This window comes from Loxodonta africana, chromosome 4, assembly GCF_030014295.1.
Source record: "Loxodonta africana isolate mLoxAfr1 chromosome 4, mLoxAfr1.hap2, whole genome shotgun sequence".
Lineage (NCBI taxonomy): Eukaryota > Metazoa > Chordata > Mammalia > Proboscidea > Elephantidae > Loxodonta > Loxodonta africana.
Genome location: NC_087345.1, coordinates 134,293,192 through 134,313,975, shown reverse-complemented (window position 1 = coordinate 134,313,975; position 20,784 = coordinate 134,293,192). Strand labels below are relative to the sequence as shown.

The 20,784-nt window shown below is 46.6% G+C and overlaps 1 protein-coding gene across 1 annotated transcript in view; it reads left to right on the top strand.

Moving 5' to 3' along the window:
* Positions 1-20,573, top strand: part of CD9 (CD9 molecule) — a 39,435-nt gene extending 18,862 nt beyond the window's left edge. Inside the window, exons 2-8 of the mRNA XM_064284715.1 lie at positions 7,322-7,424; positions 14,430-14,527; positions 15,317-15,391; positions 17,839-17,937; positions 18,087-18,176; positions 18,838-18,921; positions 20,116-20,573. Coding sequence (XP_064140785.1) covers positions 7,322-7,424; positions 14,430-14,527; positions 15,317-15,391; positions 17,839-17,937; positions 18,087-18,176; positions 18,838-18,921; positions 20,116-20,181 — 615 coding nt within the window. The 3' untranslated portion in view covers positions 20,182-20,573. The remainder of the gene's footprint in view (positions 1-7,321; positions 7,425-14,429; positions 14,528-15,316; positions 15,392-17,838; positions 17,938-18,086; positions 18,177-18,837; positions 18,922-20,115) is intronic.
* Positions 20,574-20,784: the final 211 nt, after the last annotated feature.

Sequence of the window (20,784 nt, the reverse complement as noted above, 5' to 3'; positions counted from 1 at the left end):
GACTTTTGGGGGGTGGAAGTGCTGGTAGAGTTGCCACTAAAGAATGAAGAGAACAATGCTCAGGATTTTCATAAACTTTCATTTCCAAAAGACTAAGTGGATTTGCCCCTAAATCTCATTGTGACTTTCATCAAATACGGAAAGGGAATTTTTTGCATACACTAAATACTCCCTAACCAGCCCTCATGGTTCTTCTCATATTTTCTCTGGGCAAGTAATTATACTTGTACTTTGTGACTCTGGGTATGATGTATTAGTAGGGGGACCTGGGTGGAAAGCTGGGTGGAAAAGGAGTCTTGTCCAGGGGGAGATGAAATTCGGGTGGATTCCAGAAGTTCTCTTCCATTGAAGGATTCATTCATTTAGTGGATTATTTACTGATGACTGTTACTGTTAAAAGTCTGGATGGGGCAGGGGAGTTACACAGATGACTGAAAGATAGGCCTGACCTCAAAGAGTTTATGTGCACAGATCAGAGGAAGGGCAGAATGGGAGAATGTTGGAGAGAAGAGCAAAAAGTCTGGGAGTCTGGGAAAGGGAGATTGCATTCCCTTGGGAGGACACTGGGAAAATCTTGGGAAGGAAGCAGAGGTCTAGGTGTTGGGGGCGGCATTCCAGGAAAGACTTGGCATGAGCAGAGGCAGGAAGGTATATGGCTTTTTGGGGACACTTTGGGGAGCAGACAAGGGGAGGCAGGGTACAATGGTATAATGTTGCTGAGAGATCAAAGAATGTGAGGACTGAAAAAAAAAGCTATAGAGCTTGTCCAGTGACCCAGGCTGTCTGCCGCCTTTCAGAGAAGAGCTGCCACCCTGAATCGGAGAGAGTTGAGCAGTCCTGGTTAGTGAGGACTTAGGTGGTGAACTACAAACTCCGGGAGCAAGGGAAAATGCAGAGCAACCAAAAGGTTGAAGAGAGAGAGGGTTTTGTTTCTATGTTTGTTTTGTTCGGTTTTTTAGGATAGGGAGAGCTGCCCAGCAAGGTTTGTTGGCAAAAGTGAAAAGGTGGCAGAGACAGATGCAGAGCCAGGAAAGAGCTTAATTAATAGAGCAAGTTCTTGAGGGAGACAGGAAGCTTTGGAAGAAAGAGAAGTCCCTGTCTTCTTTTTCCTTTTATATGCATATATAAAAACAAACCCATTGCCCTCAAGTTGATTTGGACTCACAGCGACCCTATAGGGTAGATTCGAACTGCCGACCTTTTGGTTAGCATCCATAGCTCTTAACCACTATACCACCAGGGTTTCCTATATATATACAGTTTTTATTTTAGAATAGTTTTAGATTTACAGAAAAGTTGCAGAGATAGTATACTTTCCATATACCCCTCTCCCAGTTTCCCCTGTTGTTAACATCGTGTCATGTTACATTTTTCACAAATAAGAAACTCACACTGGTGCCTCACTGTTAACTAAATTCCAGGCTTTATTTGGATTTCGCCAGTTTTTCCACTAATATCCTCTTTCTGTTCCAGGATCCTGCCCAGGACACCACATGACAGCTAGTTGTCATATCTTCTTAGTCTCCTCTGGGCCGTGACAGTATCTGTCTTTTTTTTTTTTTTCATGACTTTGACAGTTTTGAGAAGTAGAATGTCCTCAGTTTGGTTTGTCTGATGGTTTTCTCATGGCCTATCTTCTAAGAAGAAAATGAACATGAGTGAAGAGGTGGAGAAATTTCCAACAAAATGGAAGGGGGGCAGGGAGATCCTTTTTCTTCCTGTACTATCAAGTGGATGAAACCATTTCCCAGCAAAGCCAGAATGTTTCCAATTAACATTAGTTGGAAACAAAAGAGGAACCGGGTCAACTGGTGGCAGGACCTCAGGCTGGGAGTAGAGGTTCTGGCCTTTCTACCAGGACGGTTGGTGATTTGGGGCAGGTTGCTGTCTTCCTTTAGCGAGGCTGAATCCCTGGGTGGCACAAACAGTTAAGCACTCAACTGCTAACCAAAAGATTTGGCAGTTCCAACCCAACCAGGGGCACCTCGGAAGAAAGGCCTGATGATTTGCTTCCAAAAAGTCACAGCCTTGAAAACTCTATGGAGTGCAGGTCTACTCTGCACACGTGGGGTCACCATGAATTGAAATCAACTCTCCAGCAGCAGGTTGGGTTTGGGTTGGTGAGCAAGGTATTATCTAAGCACCCAACTGCATCCACCCGATCTTGAAAAGAGTGAGGCAGCTGTGAAACACTTGTGCAGCCAACGTTATTGCCACATGTCAGTTAATTAACCTGGGAGCAAACCGTTAATTTCTTGGCCTCTGTCACAGATTGAATTGTATCCCCCAAAAATGTCTGTCAACTTGGCTAGGCCATGATTCCCAGTATTGTGTGATTGTCCACTGTTTTGTCATCTGATGTGATTTTCCTATGTGTTGTAAATCCTATCTCTATGGTGTTAATGAGGTGGGATTAGGGGCAGTTATGTTAATGGTGCAGGATTCAATTTACAAGATTAGGTTTTGTCTTAAGACAATCTCTTTTGAGATATAAAAGAAGTGAGCAGAGAACCATGGGAACCTCATGCCACCAAGAAAGCAGCACCGGGAGCAGAGCACATCCTTTGGACCCAGGGTTCTAATGCATGGAGAAGCTCCTAGACCAGGGGAAGATTGATGACAAGGACCTTCCCCCAGAACCAACAGAGAGAAAGCTTTCCCCTAGATCTGGCACCCTGAATTCAGACTTATAGCCTCCTAGGCTGTGAGAGAAAATTTTCTGTTTGTTAAAGCCATCCACTTGTGGCATTCCTGTTATAGCAGCACTAGATAACTAAGACAGCCTCCCAAAGCCCTATTTTATTTTATGAAGTCCCTTTGTAATTGACTTGGCACCCTTCTTTAAAGGTTAAAGCTCTCTTTGTTGCTTGCTGCTGGTCCCTCCGCATTTCTGTAACCTGTTATTAGAAGGGGGGAGGTGTTGGAGGGAGGGTCCCTCCGTGCCTCACCAAACAGTAAGAAGTTGTCCCAGGAGGTACTCAACAGCTCCTTAGATAGTGCTGCCTGAACGACCATGAAAGCCATTACTAGATGGCACTGGTTTCATGGCCGCATGACCCCAAGCCTTTGAGACCCAGCCATCTAAAGCAATTTCTCCAATAGTGTTACAAAAAAACGGGACAAATAATGGCTTACTTAGCATCCCCTCAGGCCAATTAACTTTGTAATGCAGTCAGAAAAGGCAGCAGGGTTTCATTCATTCCTCTGAGATTTTGCAAACCAAATGCTCCCAATCCTGCCTCTGGACCTTCCTTCCGTTTGGGTTTCTTGAACCTTCCTCCTCTCTTATGGTGAATTGTGAGCATAAGAGACTGAAATCTATTGCAGCTTTTTTGTTTTGTTTTTGTTTGTTTCTCCAGAGCTGCCTGCTTTTCCTGCCTCATTTTAGCAATATGTTCTGGCTTTGGCGACCAAGCAACATGACATTAGATTTGGGGCTCTAGGCTCCTGAATGTTGCTGTGTCCTTGGCTGGAGTAAGACCTGAAGTCCTTCCTTTCACCTTCTAGTTCCAGTTTTCCAGCCCAATATCTTTCTTGTCACTCGTGCTTGTAGACCAGATAGACTTCTACAGATTGGCTCAGGATCCTTAAAAGTAAGCCTTTCTCTTAAATGGAATGGGACCTTACCTTTAAAGAAGACTTTTTTTTTTTTATCACCAGACCTTTCTTCCAAGGCACCTCTGGGTGGACTTAAACTTCCAATTTTTCGGTTGGCAGCTGAGTGCATTAACCGTTTGCATGGAATTATTTCCAGAGCAACCCAGTTCCTTCCCAGAAGAAGTTTCTGTACAGAGGGAAGCTTTACATCATTAATTGTAGCATAGTTATTATGGATGGGTTTGTTTTTATTCTTTTAATAGTGGCTTGTTTAGGAGTTTCACTGGCAGAGTAAAGGGTCTGTGAGTAACTTTACCCAACATGAGAAATGAAATGACTCAAGGATGAGTCTTTTCTAAGCACAAGCCTAGAACAGAGAGGAAAGAAAGCTGGCCTCTCTGGCCATACATGCTTTTCAACAGCAGCATCACCAAGACGCTGGCAAGAAGGAGGACCAGACCAAGAGAAAATTTGTAGCTAATTTCTAACCAAACTTAAAACTACCAGTCTACCTCCACATGTGTTGGAAACACCATCCTACAGAGTTTTCAGGTCAACTATTCATGTCCAAAAGGGGGCCAGGTAGCCTCAGTCTTCCAAATCCCAGGGTTCTCATTGGGCCTCTGTATGTTGCAGGGGAGGGAAAGTATCACCTCTTTTCTTTTAATTCTCTAGGACCCCAGGTGAGCTAGGCCTGGCCAGGCCCTGCACACCAGTGGAGTCAGGACCCACTTAGTCCAGTGCTTGTCCAGTACCCAGTGTATGTGGGCCAAAGCCACACATGTTTTCTAGCCTGCAATGTCCCCAGCTGGGCCCCACCATCCCCTGTAGGAGAGCAGGGGAACGTACAGTCTGAACAAGAAACAAGCAAACCTGGCCGGGCACAGGGTGGGAGGGACTCATGCTTCTTCTCCCTGAGGTGCTGCTAGACTATTTTTGGATTGGCCAGGGGACCCTCACTTACCTGCATGCCTTTTAATTAATGAGAAGGAAAACCTGACCCATGTGCCTGAACCCAAAGCTCTTAGGTTCATATTAACTCCCACGTTCCTATGCCTTCACATTCCTGGCATCCATGAGTTTATCGTTTCTCGATTGTCCAGTCATGGGGCACTTCACATTGTGTGGGTCTTACTGATGTTTGGTGTTACCTCACCTAACATGAGGACTGAAAGGTGTAGGAAGCTGCCCACAGAGGGTGGGAGCGGAACACTGGTTGACCTTAGTGCTGATGAAGTTAAACTCTCACAAAGCCGTCTTCAGAAGTACGTCTTCTAATACAATCATTTTTATTCTTTAGCCATACTTAAAAGGCAAGGAGTAGGGGGCAGTGGTGACTTAGTGGTAGAATTCTCACCTTCCATGTCAGAGACCCACGTTCAATTCCAGGCCAGTGCCTGAACTTAGCTTCTGGGCTAAGACAGACTAGGAGGAAATGCCTGGCAATCTACTTTCTAAAAGTCAGCCAAGGAGAACACTATGGATCACAATGGTCCAGTCCTGTTGTACATGGAATTGCTGTTAAGACCAACTCGAGGGCAATTAACAATAACAACAACAAAAGACAAAACCAAAAAACCCATTGCCATCGAGTCGATTCTGACTCATAGCAACCCTGTAGGACAGGATAGAACTGCCCCGTAGAGCTTCCAAGGAGCGCCTAGTGCATTTGAACTGCCGACCTTTTGGTTAGCAGCCAAACAAACCTAGTGGCAGCCGAACACTATGCCACCAGGGCTTCCAACAAAAGACAAGGAAGGGCCAAATCTTGCCCTTGTTTTATAGTTGAGAAAACTGAAGCACTAGGCCTCAAAGCCAGGAATTCCAGACCCTCATTGCTTCCTTACTTGTGGAAACACGCCTATGTGATACAACCCAACCAGCATAGACCACCTGGGTGTATAAGCAAGGTTTTGATTCCACAGCAAGCCTCGGGTTGCCCTTTCCATTGTCCCCCGCTCCCCTCTCCACCCAAAACATCCAGACCCACTGCCAAGTCATGGGGAAAAGGAGAGGAGAAAAGAAGGAAAGAAAGAGAGGCCTGTCCAGAGCCACAGGCTGTCGCCAGCTCCTCGGGCAAAGAACCAAGCTGCCCGAAGAACTGGTCTCTGGCATAAGGGCGCCTCTGTTGAGGGGGGTAGGCCTCAGAAACCTGGGGCCTGGGCGTTGGCCTGGAGCCCACCCACTCACGAGTCCAGCCAGCCACTACACTGCAGGCCTGTGACTCACTCCCCTGGCAAGCCCTGGTACGAGCACCAAAGGAGCTCAGCTGGCTCTGGGGACGGGGTGGGGGAGGTGGGGTGGGGCCCTGGCTGGAGGCTGTCCTTCCCAAGCATCCAGTTCAAGAGGGTCAGGCCAGGATTCCGTCACCTTGGGTCTGCTACTTATTGAGAAAAGTCTGCCTGTTTTGGTTCAGTATCTCAGCTTTCCCACCTATGAAATGAAATGTTCATGAAATTTTAAGATCAGAAGATTACTTTTAGAGGTTTCTTGTCTGATGTTTATAAGGATCACTCACGAGGAAGCATGTTCCCAGGGGTTGGGTTGGTCAGCTTGTAAAGCCGCATTGTGTAAAGAGGGAAGGGGCCAAATGCAGGCAAGCCAGGGGAGGCTCTGATACGTCATCTACCCATCAGCGTGGTTTGAGAAGTACATCTCAGCTCTCAGCTGCCTCCGTCGGCACATGTATGTGTCCTTTGTGTGAGGGTTTCTTTTTTTACTGTGTGATTTTATACGCAGAGCAGTGTATAAAACATGAAGAGTTTAAAGAATAATTGGGAAGTGAATATCCATTGTAACCGCTACCCAAGTCAAACCTAGAATACTGCCAGCACCTAGAACCTTCCCTACCCCCATAGTCATCCCTGGTCATCAGTCCCTCCTCCCTCAGAGGTCACCATTCACGTGACATGATCATCATTTTCTTGTTTTTCATTTATCATTTCTATGTACCTATAAAACCCTGGTGGTGTAGTGGTTAAGAGCTATGGCTGCTAACCAAAAGGTCAGCAGTTTGAATCTACCAGGCGCTCCTTGGATACCTTATGAGGTAGTTCTACTCTGTCCTAGAGGGTCTCTATGAGTCGGAATTGACTTGACAGCAGTGGGTTTTGGTTTTTGGGGGGGGGTTATGTACCTATAAAGGAGCCCCTTTTGCCCATGGTTAAGAGCTACGGCTGCTAACCAAAAGGTGGGCAGTTCGAATCCACCAGCCACTCCTTAGAAATCCTATGGGGCAGTTCCATTCTGTCCTATAGGGTCCCTATGAGTCAGAATCACCTTGACAACAACAGATTTTGTTTTGTTTTGTTTTTTTGTGGTTTTATGTACCTATAAAGGTACACAAATATGTGTATCCCTAAATGGTATAGTAATCATATTAACTATATGGAATCATATCATATATGTTCTGGTGGAGCTTGCTTTTTAGCATTGCAAGATACATGTAGCTATCATTGGTTCATTTGCATTGCCGTATTTTATTTTCTTGTCCCTAAAGTATCCATTCTACTGGTGGTAGGTAATTGTTTATTCTCAACTTGATGATTTTTTCAGCATATGGAGTGATTTTTTTCCTCCCGTTGGCTGCTTCTACCACCATGTGGTTGGTAACGGGTTCAGACCGAAGGTGATCCCAGGTTCTTTTGTCAATTGGACGTTCAGCACTCAGGGTCTGTTATCCCTGGCAGCCAGAATTAATGCCAACGTCCTATATGTCTTGCAGCTTGCTGGGATCGCAGTCCTTGCCATTGGACTATGGCTCCGATTCGATTCTCAGACCAAGAGCATCTTCGAGCAAGAAAGTAATAATTCCAGCTTCTACACAGGTGAGGGAGGAAGACTTGGTGCTTCCTGCAACTGTGGAGATTCAGTGTCGATGCAGGGACTTGGGCTTGAGAAAGACTGTTGCTCTTGCCATGTTGGCCAGTCCCATGCCTTTCAAGCCATGCCTTTGTGTAGTTATGCCCATAAATTTGCATTTGAGTGATGTGGTTTCTTTTCAGGCTGGCTAAGTCTGGCGTGTTGACCATTCTCTGACATGAGGTTGGCTCTGCCCAAGTTGCTGCCACCCTTGATTGAGTTTAAGAACCTGTGTTCTTGTCATTGATCCTGTCTCCTCATTACATGTCTTCTAAGGCTTTCTTATTCCCCTAATTCAAAAGACTTTGTCCTAAGGGTCCACCATGTCAAGGAAGAAGGTAGGTCACTATTCTCCCCACTGTTCAGAAAGGAACTCTGAGACCAGAGTAAGACCCACCTCCTGGAAAATACAATCACATCCATGGGAGAGACTTGAAGAGACCCAGCCCTTTCTATCCTAGTGGTGCCATGGGTATTTAGTTTTGTTTTCTATACTGCTTGCTTTTGCTTTAGGGGAAAGGCTTACGGTTTAAACATACCTGGAATCCTCTGAGTGGTACAAACGGTTAAGCACTTGGCTACGAACCAAACAGTTGGGGGTTTGAGCCCACTCAGAGGCACCTCAGAAGAAAGACCTACCGATTTGCTTCCAAAAGGTCACAGCTATGAAAACTCTATAGAGCATAGTTCTTCTCTGCAGCACATAGGGTCACCATGAGTTGGAACCAACTTGACACCATTTGGTTTGGTTTTGGAGCCCTGGTAGTTAAAGTAGTTAAAGCACTTGACTGCTAACTGGAAGGTTGGTGGTTCAAATCCACCAGCTGCTCCTTGGGAGAAAGATGTAGCTGTCTGCTTCTGTAAAGATTTACAACCCTGGAAACCCTATGGGGCAGTTCTGCTCTGTCCTGTAGGGTCGCTATGAGCCAGAACTGACTCAATGGCAGTGGGTTTTTTTGGGTTTGGTTTGCTTTGGGGGGGGATCCTCTGAACTTGCTTAGACTTAGCAGGTTTCTTTCTACACACAGGTACCTTGACATCTTTTTTCCATCATACCCACATACGTAGCCTCCCTAAGAGGACTCGGAGTTCTGATGCCTGTCAAACGCAATTTCCCAGTTTCCGAGTAAACTAACAGTATTCGTGGCTTTACCGTCTGCCTTGTCTGGGGGTAGGAAACATTTCATTTGCGAGAAACAAAAGAAGCCCCCTATTTTTAGGGTAACGCTGGCATGTCATCAGCCTCAAAGTGTAAGTTTGGTCATTTCCTTCCCACCCACTAAAGAAGTTATTTTTACAAAAGACAGAAAAAACAGTCTGAAAAGGGTTATCTCCCATGCCCGCAGGAAGACAAGGCTGGCCAACCGTGCCATCTTCCATCTCATGCCTTCCTAAGGCCAGGCTTGAACGTGGCTGGGGGACTCTTTAACAACAGGCCATTTGGTTGCATAGCACATGAGTCTTGTGGTTCATTTTCCTGATTTTATTGCTTTTGTTGTTGTTGTTGCTAGCTGGGCTTTTTTCAGGGTAAACCTCCCTATTGTCAGTAAGAAAAGCACAATGTGTGTTTTTAAAAAAAAAAAAAAAGAACTACATGCGCTGTTTTTCAGGAGCAGGTTTCCACAGTGCTCTGACTTGTTTTAGCAACAGAGCTTTTTCTGTGTGAGTGTGTCTGTGGCAGGGTTGGAATGCCGCCCTGTAGAGCTGGAGCAGTGGGGGCAGGGAGAGCTGTTTAGCATAAGAAGTATGGGGCGCAGGGTCCTGAGGGGAGACCTTTAACAACCCATGTCCGTATGTCACGCTCCACATCACGCTCCACATCACGAGGAAGCTGTGAACTTCCTCTGGGAAGAGAGCAAACCTGCCTGCAGCAATATGGAAGCAAATGGAGTGCATTTCCAGAGAGTTTCTAAACAAGCACCCCACAAGCCTCTCTGCATGTTTACCAGAGGGGGTGCTCTGTGGGGCCATTGTTCACTGCGGGGTGTGTGGCTCGACACACTCTGATGGTTCCTAACAGCCAGGTTTTTATTTTTTGTTTATCTAGGACTCTTTGGCTACTTCTTTGTATTTTTAGCTGTGGGAGGTAAGGATCTTATTGGTAAAAAATGGAATTAGGAAGACACAACTGACATTCTTGAACCCCTTCTTGGTGTGTCAAGCTCGTGTTACGCACACTGTTGTAGAGTTTAGACCTTGCAATTCTGCAAGGTGGGTGGAATGATGCCCGTCTCATAGGGAAAGAAACTAAGGCTCAAGAAATTAAATAACTTGCCTGAGCTTATGCCCATCAAGAGACAGGGCTAGGATTTGAACCCAGGCCTGTGCGAGTCTCTTCTCAGATTATCTGTGCTAGGTTGTAGGGGGACTCCCTATGTAGGAAAAGAAAATATCTCCACTGACCGAGCTGATCGTTCCCCGTTTGCTGGGGTGGGTAGAGACTCTCTTGGCATTGTGACTTCACCCAAACCAGTCTTCAGAGAGAAGCCCCCAGCCCCGGAGGCCCTAGCAAGCAGGGGACAGGTGGGAAAGGCTCACAGAGGGTAGGAGAGTAAGTGAGCATACAGGTGGAGGAGCCCGGGCCTGCCTCTGGGAACCTCATGGAATTCGGGTCCCCCAGGTCATTGCAGGTTCCCCGATGGCCAGTGTTCCTGGCTAAAGTGACCAGGAGGATGACTTGAAGGCACAATCCCAAAGAGACACAGCAATCCTTAGATAGGGGTTAGTGGCCGCAGCTTCCTTAGCTCTGCCAGAGGAATAGGGTCCCTTGAGGCTGGGAGCCCACAAACAGAGGGCGACACTAGAACATCAGCAAGCTGAGCAGCTGTTTGGTTCTGACTGGGCCCTGCGCCTCACCCAGTGTTTCAGGAAATGGAATCCTTGTAGCCTGTGGCCAAAGGGCCAAGGAGGCTTCCCTCTGTGTCCCCTTCCCCCTGGGGCTGTGAGACCAGATGAACCAGCTACACCTCAGCACTGTCCCCACATCATGGGGTTACTGCCCTCGCACTGGGCATTAACTGTCTGCAGGCATCCTCCAGGCTGGCCTGGCCATGCAGCTGAAAACCTGAAAAATCCAGCGGCATCTTTTCTCCAGCAGGTCCACAACTTGCAAAGTAGGGAAAGATTGTATAACCAGGCAGAGAAGCAAATGAAAACAGAAACTTTTCCAATGTTTAGAACAGTTTATAGTAAGTCCAGAACAGATGACAGCCTTATATGGGCCTTCTCTCCGATTCAGGCCCTGGGAGATTCAGCCGGTCAGCAGGATCCTTAATCCCAGGCTGCAAACATGTTGGCGAACTGCATTTTCTTGGTGCCTGGCCAACAGCCCTTCTTAACTCCTTGGTGTCCTTCCAGAAGACCATGGCCACTGAACAAAGGCATCTGGAGGCTCCAACCAATCCGCCTTCGATGACAAGTGCCAGGTGACTTCTAGAATACAGAGTACTTGCCCTCAGCACGCTGGTGCTGGGCGAGTTTGTTTGGTTGCTCTGTGCCTCATTTTCCCCATCCTGACACTGGCATAGCTTCCACACCCACACCTCTCTGAGGCTGAGAATTACCCTGCTTGGCAGATGACGATCCACTGCAGTGCTTATTCATGACAACAGCCATCCATGGGAGGGAGAAGAACCAAGGGAGAGCCCTTGGGAGTCGGAGTTAGGCCTCTTTGGAATCCCTGGCTGAGTTTTTATAAATTGTTCTGAGCAAGTGGAGCCCAGGGGCTCTGCTAGGTTTTGTTTTCCTCCATGTAAACGGGTGGTGCTGTTTGCAGCTGGGGCGAGGAGGGGGCGTGACAGGAGACTAATGCATCTACTCCCTCCCTGAACCAAGAGCCCTGCTTGATAGGTGAGGGCGAATATTCCACGTCTGTGTAAAGGACACCCTGGCAGATGCTACTGCTACACCACGGTCTGTGTTGTTTTTAACCAGGCCTATATTGTCAGTCTGAAAAAAGCAGAAGAAACAGCCCTTAAGCAAATTAATACAGTAATCCGCAAGAAGGCTCCATGACGAAGAACTTTTTCCATGAGTCAGACAGAAAGTGAACATTCACTTGTTTATAAAGGGAACACTTCATCATTTGTCACCACCAGCCTTTCTAACAAGGTTGGGGTGCAAAACCCAAGTGGCCTTTCCAAGAGGAGGCCCTGGACAGCCCTTTTAAGAAAGAGCCCAAGCCCTGCAGTAGCACCATGACTTCCGGGGGGCTGCTTTCAGGTGAACCACCCTTAGCTGGACGCCTGCTGCTAAAACCCCATAAACAGCTGTGGGAGAGCTTGTCTTGCACCGGCCGGAGAGGGCGGCGCTGGGCCCTCCAGATCTGCAGCTGTCTGCACAATAGTTAAAGGCAACAAAACCTTTTGTCTTAAAATCTTACTCTGCTGAGCCATAGAATAAGTGTTTAATACTAGCTGAGAGACCCATTAGGAGAATGTTCTCTCTCTCTGCATGGAAAATGCCTTTTCCTTTAGTAGCCCACCATTGCTGCTGGCCCAGCTCCCCTGGCTTTTGCCAGGACCACCCAGACTTATGAACAGGACCTGGGTTTGGAGAAAACACGTCTGCTCAATTCCCACTCAACTGTATTTCATGTGCTTATAAATCCCTTTGATCTCCCAGTGCTTCCTGTGTATTCAGCCCTGCTACAGGGCTCAGAGGAGTGGCCTCATCCTGCATTGTCTTGCCCTGATGAGTTGGGGGTAGACTGGGCCCCTTTGCCTGCCTCCACTCACTAGTGTCCCCATGTTAGAGCCAAGATGTGAGGACAGCCACCCCTTCTTCCTCACGCACGGTGCAAGGGGCTGCACTGCCTTCCCAAGCCCAGCCTGGCCCCGCAGGCTGTGACTGCAAAGGGGGATGGGATTGGACTGTATTTGTCACCTTGCCTAGTCTAGGCCAGGCGTGCATGGGAACAGTGCCCATATTCACATACCACACAGGGGTTTGCCAGGAAGCCCACGTGACCTGACATCACAACAGATGTGGGGGAAGAGGGACAAGGCACAAATGCTCCCTTGTGTGTGTTCTGCTCTGTGTCGCCCAGGACCCTCAGCTACGAGCAGATTGCGTGGCTGATAGCTGGCAGAGCCATGGCCCCACACCGAGGGTACAGATGGGAGACAGTGAGGTCACTGTGTCACTGCAGAGGTTCTCATTGCAGTATCCTGTTTTGCATTGTGGGGCAACATCACGGACGCTCTGATTTTCAGTCCCTACTTCAGGGAAGCCTCTGTGGTTTGAGGACAGTAGGGAGGGAACAGCCAGTATATAAACATTCATCCCTGTGTCTGTTAGTAATTGTCACCTCTCCTTTGTATTACTAAGGTTAACAATTATTGTTAGGTGCTGTCAAGTGAATCCTGACTTATGGCAACTCCATGTGTGCAGAGTAGAACTGTGCTCCATGGGGTTTTTCAGGCTGTGACCTTTCGGAAGCAGACCACCAGGCCTGTCTCCCGAGGTACCTCTGGGTGGGCTCAAACCTCAAACCTTTCGGCTAGTAGTTGAGCATTTAGCCTTTGTGCCACCCAGGGACTAGCCAAGATTAACAATAGCTAGCACTTGGGGATCATACCATTTAATCCTCACAATGCCCCTCGAGTGAGTTAGGCATTATTACCATCCCCATTTTGCAAAGAGAAAACTGTTGCCCAGAGTCACAGAGCTGGCCTTCAAACCTTCAGAGCTGGTGTTCTCAACATGACAGTTGCCTCTCCCAAAGCCAGATAAAACATACTACAAGACAGGGAGGCCCTGGGACTTCTCTGCCAATTTTCCCACAGAACTTGCTGGGGAGGAGGATATGAGGGCAAAGGATTGGTCCCTCAAGGTGGGCCCTTCTGGGCTTCCCTTGGAGGGACGGTGGAATGAACAGGACCAGGGCTGCTGGCCATGGTCCCCTGTCCCAGGTCCTTGCATGGTGTTGGGCCAAAGGCAGGGGTATGGAAGTCACTGCCCTTCTCACTGCCTCCTCCCCAATCAGTCATTAAGTTTGAGGACTTAGTAATGGTGTCATTCACCTTCCCTTTAGCAGGAAGGATCCTTTTCACCCTTAACCTAAAAAAAAAAAAGAAAGAAAGAAAACCAAACCCACTGCCATTGAGTTGATTCCGACTCATGGCAACCCTATAGGACAGAGTAGAACTGCCCCGTAGAGTTTTCAAGGAGTGCCTGGTGAATTCGAACTGCGAACCCTTTGGTTAGCAGCCGTAGCACTTAAACACTATGCCACCAGGGTAGAGGAGCTGAATTGCAACTGTAAGATTTACTTGGTATGCTGTAAGGCATCTTCTGAAATTTTCTAGCAACCGACCTCTTTAATTTTACCAATAAGGCATCTTACCTAAGATCACATAGCAGTTAGTGCCCTTGGGCGTCGCTGCACGTACCTAACTGTGTGTAGTGGGGTGAGGAGGCATCCCTTCTGGGAACCAGGCAGACCCAGCCCACGCACCCGAGAGCCTGACGTCTGAGTGTGCAGCCCCTTCCTGGAAAGCTTGCCTGGCAGCCTCTCCTGTGAGGCAGAAGCCAGCGGAAAACTTGGCAGAGTCCAAGAAGTGAGCCCAAGTGTGGAGGGTCTATTGTAACTGGCATGAGTTGGGTTCATCTTGCTGGAAACAGCTGTTGGACTGGACCAGTTTGTGTCCTGAGTAGAATCTGGGTGTTTCCATGGATATTCTGTGTCCTAGAGTGGGTGGTAATGGCGATCTTCCAGAAAAGCTGAGGGAGGGGTAGGAGCAAAGGCTTGATGGGGCAGGGGCCCCAAGGAGAGACTGGTGGGAAGGGGACTAAAAGCAGAGGTGAAGGAGGCCATTTTTTTAAGGAAGGACACTTCCCTGAGACCCCGGCAACAAGAATGGGAGGAGGCACAGAGTCACTTAGAGGGAAAGAGCAATTGCAGGAAATGTCTGGGTCCCCAAACTAATGTCTCCATGTGCGTTTCCTTTTCCTCTGCCCTCTTCCCTCAGGAGTTTATATTCTGATTGGAGCTGGGGCCCTCATGATGCTGGTGGGTTTCTTGGGCTGCTGTGGAGCCATCCAAGAATCCCAGTGCATGCTGGGATTGGTGAGTATCTCTTTTGATATCTGGACAGCCACTCTGACTCCCACCTCCCCCAACGCAATCTCAGCGGACCCAGATACATAGAATAGATGGGAGAGAGTGGAAGGGGACAGGATAGAGTGAAGAGGGTATGTAAAGGACATGGGCTATCCTCAGTCTCCCCAGTGTTCTCCACTCTAGGCTCTGCCCAGTCCCTTAGCCAGGCAGCCATCTTGTCCTCCACCCTGGTTCCCCTCCCCTGTGGCAATGCATTACTCCTCTGCCTTTCTGGAGCCTCTCTTATCGCTTCCCTTAGGCAACTATATGCCAGGACTTTGTTTTTCCCTTTGTTGAGGACCACGTATGCTTTTTTACCCTGAATCCACAGGTACCTTTGCCTTCTCTCTTATTTCAAAATTTGTTCCACTTTTCCCCACACTCCACAGGGTGTGTTCACTTCCTTTCTTTCCCCCAAATCCTTACAGTTTTTGTGAGTGAACAATGGTATTTTATTACTCTTAACTAACACCTTATAAATACCATTTTGGGGGGTTGGCTGCACCCAGTTCTTTCCTCCTGAATGGGTACCCTTTCCTCTTATAACTTTCACTTTCCTTGCCTTGGCTTAACCCTTTCTATTCTGTAAACTTTCCTTGCCCCTTCTAGGTTGTTCCTTTGTACCCCAGAGATTTGCCATTCTTCCCTGTTCCAAAATACCATCTGGCTGAACAGCCCCCTTTGAAATCCTGGATCCGACTTTCCAGTTGGTTGGCTGAGATTTTTCCTCACTCTTATCTTCTCTTTGCCTTCTAGTTCTTTTGCTTCCTTTTGGTGATATTTGGCATTGAAATAGCTGCGGCCATCTGGGGATATTCCCACAAAGATGAGGTAGGTTTTTCCCATAGGTCTCTTGGGTCTGCAATGATTTGGTGTGGGGGGATGATGAGGGTGGAAGGGTGGTCAGGCTAGTCACTTTGGTCAGCTTTCAACCCTCGAACATGCCTCTTGTTTGCCACATTCCCATGTGCCGTCGGAACACATGCTTCCTGGGAGCAGGGAACGTGAGCAATTACCACTCTGTGGGTATTATGCCAACCACTGCATATCTAGTCCCCTGAATGGTGCCTGGCACATAGTAGATGTTCAGGAAATATTTGTTGGGCCTGTGTGTGTGTGCGCGCGCATGTGTGTGCACGTGCATTCTTCTAGTGTGGTAGAAAGACATGCATCTAAAAAGTGTCATACAAGTGATTTGTATCCAAAAGTACCATGGAATTTGAAAAGGCCTGGACAGGAAGATCTCTTCTGGCTTCATGGAGAAGTGGGCGTTGGTCTAAAGGTTGAATAAGAGATAGGATTTTAGGAGGAGAGCTGGTAGGAGGTGGAACTTCAAGACAAAGGAAGGATCTGAGTACAGCTGAGTTTGGGCTTCTATGGGGAGCCACTGAGGAGATTCGAGGCAAGGTGTGAGCCGTGAGAGCATTGTTTTAGAAAGGGCCATTTTACAGTGTTTAGCAGGAAGGGAAAGAAAGGAGGAAAGATGCTGGATGCAGGAACCCTGTTTAAAAAAAAAAAAAAGATTTAATAATCTAAGCATTAAAAGCTGCAGCTATCTCATGGGCTCTAGACTTTCTGGAGCCATGGAGGGTGGATGAACCCCTAAAACTCTTGTCCTGAGATAACCTTTAAACCTTAAACCAAAAATATCCCCTGAAGTCATCTTAAAACCGAGCAATGGTTTAGCTTAACTATAAAAATGCCTGCCTTGATCATTATGCTCTTTTAAGAACTATCTATATGGAATCAAACTGACAACAGGAACTCAAAAGATTAGATAGAAACTTTAGGGAGCAGTGAGTTTATGTTACTGAGGGAGGAACAACTCAACTCAGAAAAGGAGGGTGAGAATGGTCGTACAACTTGAAGAATGTAATCAATGTCACTGAATTGTACGTGTAGAAACTGTTGAACTGTGTATATTCTCAACGACAACAACAAAATAAATAAAATTTAGGAAAAAAAAAAAAAGCTGCAGCTACCGTGGAAACAGGAGGGGATAATTACAAAAGATGCTAAATGGAAGTTGCTGGATGTTGGTCAGTTAATAGGATGTGGAGGTCATGGGAACAGGTGTGCATTCAACTGGAATGCACCTAAGTATAAGAGGGTAATAATTGCAGTTAATAGTTCACTTTTATTCCAAATTTACTCTGTAGTAAGCGTAGAGTAAGATGCTAAAGACTTACCATGCAGTATCTAATTTAATCCTCACAATAATTGATGAGGTAGAGATTGTTATACCCTCTACCTATATATGCAGAAACTGATCTCCAAAAAGGTTTTGTAATTTGCCAAACATCACACAGCTTCTCAGAGCAAAAGAAAGAGAAGGAAATGAAAGACTCAGTGAAGAAACTAGTCTACAGGACTAACAGTCTACACAAACCACAGCCTCATCAACCTTGAAACCAGGAGAACTAGATTGCACCCGGCTACCACTAACAACTGTTCTGATCAGGGCCACAAGAGATGGATCCTGATAGAATGGAGAAAAATGTGGAATGGAATTCATTCTTTAAAAGTCCAGACTTATTGGACTGGTAGAGACTAGAGGAGTCCCCAAGAATATTGCCATGAGATACTCCATAAACCCTGAACCAAAACTACTCCCTGAGGTCACCTTCTAGCTAAATAACAGATTGGCTCATAAAATAAAGAATACTACCAGTGAGTACAGTGCACCTTTAAAAATTTATCTGTATGAGACCAAATGGTCAACAGTTATTCTAAAGCAAAGATGAAGGGGTAATAGGACAGGGAAACCAGATTACTGGAAGCGAAACATCCAAAAGGGAATTAATGAGAATGTTAACACATTGTGACCAATGTTGCTGAATAATTTCTGTAGAAATTGTTACATGGGAACCTAATTTGCTGTGTAAACTTTCACCGGAAACACAATAAATATTATTAAAAAAAAAAAAGGAAGGCTAAGGAAATAGCCAGGTCAGGAGCAATTTCTTTAGATTGAAGAGATTCAATCTTGTTGTTAGGTAGAAGGTAGAAGGGAAGGAACCAAGTGGAACTGGAGGGACCAACCAAAGGTACAAGAGAAAAAGGAAACCTGCTGAAGCAAGTTCCTGGAGGGTGTGAGAGGAGATGGGAGGTGCCACAGAGGCACTGAGGAAGAACTAGTGGCTTCAGTCTTCTCAGTGACTGAAATCTTCTCTGAGCCCAGACATTGTTGATAGCACTTGAAGAGAATGAACAAGATGGAGCAGATGGCATCTGTTCATTAAGAAGTATATGAAAAAGCTGTCTCTGGTTCATTGTAGGTGATTAAGGAAGTCCAGAAATTTTACAAGGACACCTACGAAAAGCTGAAAGCAAAGGAAGAGCCCCAGCGGGAGACGCTAAAAGCCATCCACTATGCGGTATGTCGTCTCGTCTGCAAAGATTCCAACCATTCTTCTGACCTTTCTTCAGAACACACCCGCACACGGGGTACCTGCTGTGCCAGACCATTTCTTAATCATCTTTTTATTTGTTCTTCTCATCCTTATCCCTGCCTCTCTTTCTGCAGTTGAACTGCTGTGGTTTGTACGGCGGTGCGGAACAATTTATTGTAGACATTTGCCCCAAAAAGGAGCTAATCGCAACCATCACAATACAGGTAAACTTAAGAATAAGACTCCTGCCCAGTTGCTCTGGGCAAATCCTATGAGGGTGGAAATCGGCCATCTCCTTCTAGGAGAAGAGGTGTCCAGGTACTTCATAGAGACCTCTTCCTCCTGTGACCCCCAGGGCAGCCATTTCATTTCTCCCCTAACCTAGGCAGCAAAACAAAGGCCAGACCAGGGAAAGAGCAAAGCGTTCTAGCTCCAAGTGGGCTTTGACACCTAGGATTTCCTACTGCTACCCCACCTTCTTGTCCCCCAACCCTCAAGCTGTTGAGGACAGTTTTGTTCCTGAGACCTGGCTCCTGCGATGGCCTAACACTGCTTTGCCTTTGTAAATGGCTCATGATTATATAGCTAGATCTAAGTCCAGGCTCTGAAATAAGTGACCCTACGACCAGATCAGAAATAAACCCTAAAGCAGAGGCTTAACCCTCTTCCTTCCCTGGTTTCTTGCTCAAGTTTTAGGGACCCACCTCTCATATCTCTCTTGGTTTCCCTTTCCATCCAGCAGCCAGGACATATCTTCTCCCTGCCTCCTGTCCCCACCCATTCCCTGGGACCACCAGTGCTCCCTGTGTGAAGAGGGTACTATGGGAGGGAGAGTGCACTTGGAGCTGGGATGGTGTGTGACCAACTCTTGCTTTGCCTCCCTAGTCCTGCCCCGATGCCATCCAGGAGGTCTTCACCAACAAGTTCCACATCATTGGCGCGGTGGGCATCGGGATCGCTGTGGTGATGGTGAGTGCAGGGAGCCTTCAAGGAGGGAATGGTGCTCTTGGTGGTTACCATTTACTAAGCACGTGCTCTGTGCCTGGGACTGTTGTAAGTGCAGTATGCCCATCAAGTAACTGAATCCTTGCAGTCCCTACAATGTAGGTACAATTAGTATTTGCATTGTACAAACCAGGAACTGAGAGACAGGGAGGGTTAGTAAGTTGATCAAAGTCTCTCAGCATATTAGTGAGGAGTCCGGGATTTGAACTCCAGTGTGTCTCCAGAATCCATTAAGGTAAAGTGATGCCAGAGATGCTGGTCCATGGACCACACTTTGAGTAGCAAGGAGGTAGATCGCCCAGACCTGTTAACTAGTCTGGGGAAATCTTCAGAACATGTTATCATCCTACATCTGCTTTACTTTTCTCCAAGAAAACAGTTGACTAGAAGCTTCACGACTTGGCATTGTTTCTTCTCCCCCTATAGTCTGAAAGGCATCCACAGGTGGCCAGTCAGAAAGAAGAGTAGACAGAAAGCTTTAAATAACCCACTGTCTTGCTAATCAGCTTCTGGGAACCAACCAGGGCCAGTCAGTTTCCCCAGTGTCACCCCTTAACCCCCCATGATGGAGTGATGAGAAACCCATAGGGGACACAGCCCTCAGGTGGGGCAGCCAGGCTCACCAAAAACCCTAGAATCTTCACCAGTTCTCCTCTGTCCCTAGTGAGACTGCCTCAAAAGAAAGAAATGCCTCCTTTTTTTATTGGTTATTTATACTCCCATATCTACATCCAAGAAATAGCTTGAAGCAACTTTCAGTAAAAGACATAACAATGCCTGTTAAAGTAGAATGTAAAACACCTCCCCCCCCCCAAAAAAAAAGAGGCAGAAATATAGACTATTGGTGTATCTGAAATTAGAGCATTAAATTTAGCTTTGGGCTTATTTGTCTTACCCTGAAAGTTCTCCAGGGACAGTGTTTATGCAGCTTCCAAGAGCAACTGACTGCTGACTCAGAATCCCCCAAGTCCAGCAGTCCTTCCCATTATCTAGCCTGCATCTCTCCTGCTTTAGCAGTCTCTATGTTGTTTGGCCTCGTGGACACCATTCTCCTTGTGGTCTTTTGTCTTGGGCTCAGTGACGTGGGCTTCCCGTCCCCCTCGCCTTCCTTCAGACAAACAAAGCCACCCTGTCTGCCACGTCCCTTCTGTCTTGCAGATTTTCGGCATGATCTTCAGCATGATCCTGTGCTGTGCCATCCGCAGGAGCCGCGACATGGTCTAGGGTCGCCCTTACCCCTGAGCAGGAACATTTGCCCGCGCAGGCTTATCTTTTGCCACTAACTTTAGTATTCATTCCGCATTTCTAAACAAAAAGTTATTCCATGTTTGTCTTTGTAATGCTTTATTTGATATTGGCATTTGTAGTTGAGGAATTTGGGGATTTGATTTGCTTCAATTTGTTTTTGTTTTGTTTTTTTACTGTCTGTTTTTGCTTGTTATGTTAAGCAGAAATCCTGCAATGAAAGGTACTATATATGCTAGACTCTAGACAAAAGATATTGTACATAAAGAGAATTTTTTTGGCATTAAATAGATAAAAATGTCTATCTTGTTTGATCAGGTTGTAACTTATGTTGAAGACAATTTGATACATAATAAAAGATTACGACAATATCCTAGACTGTTGTTTATTTTTTGAAATGACCTTGGTCTTACATAGTAAAAGGAAAACCTTCCGCTTTTCTTGCTGACTTAAATCTTTTTACACACATGTGGATGACCCGTACAGAATGTGTAATTCCATATTAACTTTCCTTCCACTGTTTGCTCTCAGGAAGCTGACGTGAGAGAATGGAGAAGTCAGGGTCATCTCAAGGAATGATAC